This window comes from Poecilia reticulata, linkage group LG10, assembly GCF_000633615.1.
Source record: "Poecilia reticulata strain Guanapo linkage group LG10, Guppy_female_1.0+MT, whole genome shotgun sequence".
Classification (NCBI taxonomy): domain Eukaryota; kingdom Metazoa; phylum Chordata; class Actinopteri; order Cyprinodontiformes; family Poeciliidae; genus Poecilia; species Poecilia reticulata.
Genome location: NC_024340.1, coordinates 21,673,544 through 21,675,235, shown reverse-complemented (window position 1 = coordinate 21,675,235; position 1,692 = coordinate 21,673,544). Strand labels below are relative to the sequence as shown.

Here is a 1,692-nt window from a genome sequence, read left to right as displayed (position 1 = left end):
TATATATATATATATATCTCAATCTATTACTGCCCGTCTCTTTCAAGAATCTCTGTTTTGTCTATTAGGTAATTCAACAATTATTTAAAATAGATAAATATCGAGATTTGGAAAAGGATAAAAAACAAACTCCAGATTTCATAAGAACTCTTGAGGGTCTTAATAAACAAATATAATAATCTGTGAATAACAGACCATCTTGTCAGCTGTACCTTGCGTTTCTTGTCCTGGAGACCCTGCAGCATCTCCTTTGGTGATGCAAACTTGTGAGGATCCCAGGTGAAGTAGCGCTTCCCGTCTGTGTGCTCAATATCGAGCCAAATGAAGTCGTAGGGGATGTCGTGCTCGTCGAAGCCGGCGTCCACTGAGCGCACGTCTTCCTGGTCGTTGTAGTTCCAGCGGCACTGGTGGTATCCCAGTGAGGCCAAAGGGGGGAAGGCCTGAGTGCCTGAGGGGCAGAAGGACCAAAGAGGTCAGACACAAGATGATCTCTGCCATCTGGTTGCAAGAAATGGATATAATTGTTGCAGATGTTTTTAACTATTTTTCTCATTTGCAAATCAACAATTCTGAGAGTCGCCATTTAAAATCTACTCAGAAGGAGCCAAAAGGTAACATGAAACCAAGGAAATTAAAGCTTATATCTCATTTCATGTTCTTTCTCACCTGTTAGAGAGGCGTACTGAGAGAAGACGTCTCTGGGAGTCGGTCCCAGCATGAGGAAGACATCTATGATTCCACTTTCTGAGATCCAACGAACATCCGTCTGTGGCGTCTCGCTGGAGCCCTGGACATAATCCAGCATTTTTCCAAACACCGTCTGGAGAAATGAACAGAATGGGCTTTGGAAATTCCCCAGACTCATTTTCAAAATCTTTGTGGCTTTAAGAGGAAACCAGGAAGTGAATGCTGCTGGTTAATCTCTGGTCAGGGAGAGCAGACTTTACCTTTCCTGCTGTGTTTGAACTTATATCCACCCAGGTTTCTGCAGCGTTGAGCCAGAAGATGCCCATAGTACGCCGAGCGTTGTGAGATAACATCACTGGGACTGATCCATACAGGGCCATCGGGTTATACAGTTCATACTGGAAAACATCCAGGTTATACAGACGATACGGATCCCCACTACTGAAAACAAAACCAGAGGGATTCACGTGTCACTTCTGCGTTTGAGGCTTTGATAGACGAAACCTGCAGCTGGGACTCACTCTGTTGTTTTAAGCTTGAGGCTGTCTCCGTGTTCTGGGATGCCGTAAACGTGCTCCACGCCTGGCAACGAAAAGTCTAAACTAACGGCAGAAGGACCTGAGGAGAGAGACGACGGGTAAAACATTTCGACTCTCATCCTTTCTCATACAAACACCTTCAGCTAAAGCTAAAACTGCATGCTGTACCGCTCGGTTTGCTGTCTGTGTGCGTTTTAAACGTCTCCTCCCACATCCCGTCTTCTACTTTCTCTTCCTCTTCTTTTGCAGTCTGGTAGTCAAAAGGCAAAAATAGTCACGGAGGAGCAGAAACCACGAGATAAAACCTAAAGAGCCAAACAATGAATCTCCAAATACCTCGGCCGGGTTCGCCGGGTCTGTCCCCTCTTTGTTCTCAGCCTCCGGGTCGGCTTGACTGCTCAGAGCGAAGGATGGACAGAAAAAAAAAAAAAAAAAAAAAAAAAAAAAGACTTTTGAACTACTTCCA

At 44.8% G+C, this 1,692-nt stretch overlaps 1 protein-coding gene across 4 annotated transcripts in view; it reads right to left on the bottom strand.

Moving 5' to 3' along the window:
* The window catches only part of ganabb (glucosidase II alpha subunit b), a 17,552-nt gene that overhangs the window by 10,067 nt on the left and 5,793 nt on the right, over positions 1–1,692 (bottom strand). For all 4 annotated transcript variants that reach the window (XM_008420415.2, XM_008420419.2, XM_008420416.2 and 1 more), the window contains 6 exons: positions 1,563–1,620; positions 1,395–1,476; positions 1,209–1,305; positions 948–1,128; positions 667–820; positions 213–448 (listed from right to left, as the gene is read on the bottom strand). In XM_008420415.2, the coding sequence (XP_008418637.1) occupies positions 213–448; positions 667–820; positions 948–1,128; positions 1,209–1,305; positions 1,395–1,476; positions 1,563–1,620 (808 nt within the window). The remainder of the gene's footprint in view (positions 1–212; positions 449–666; positions 821–947; positions 1,129–1,208; positions 1,306–1,394; positions 1,477–1,562; positions 1,621–1,692) is intronic.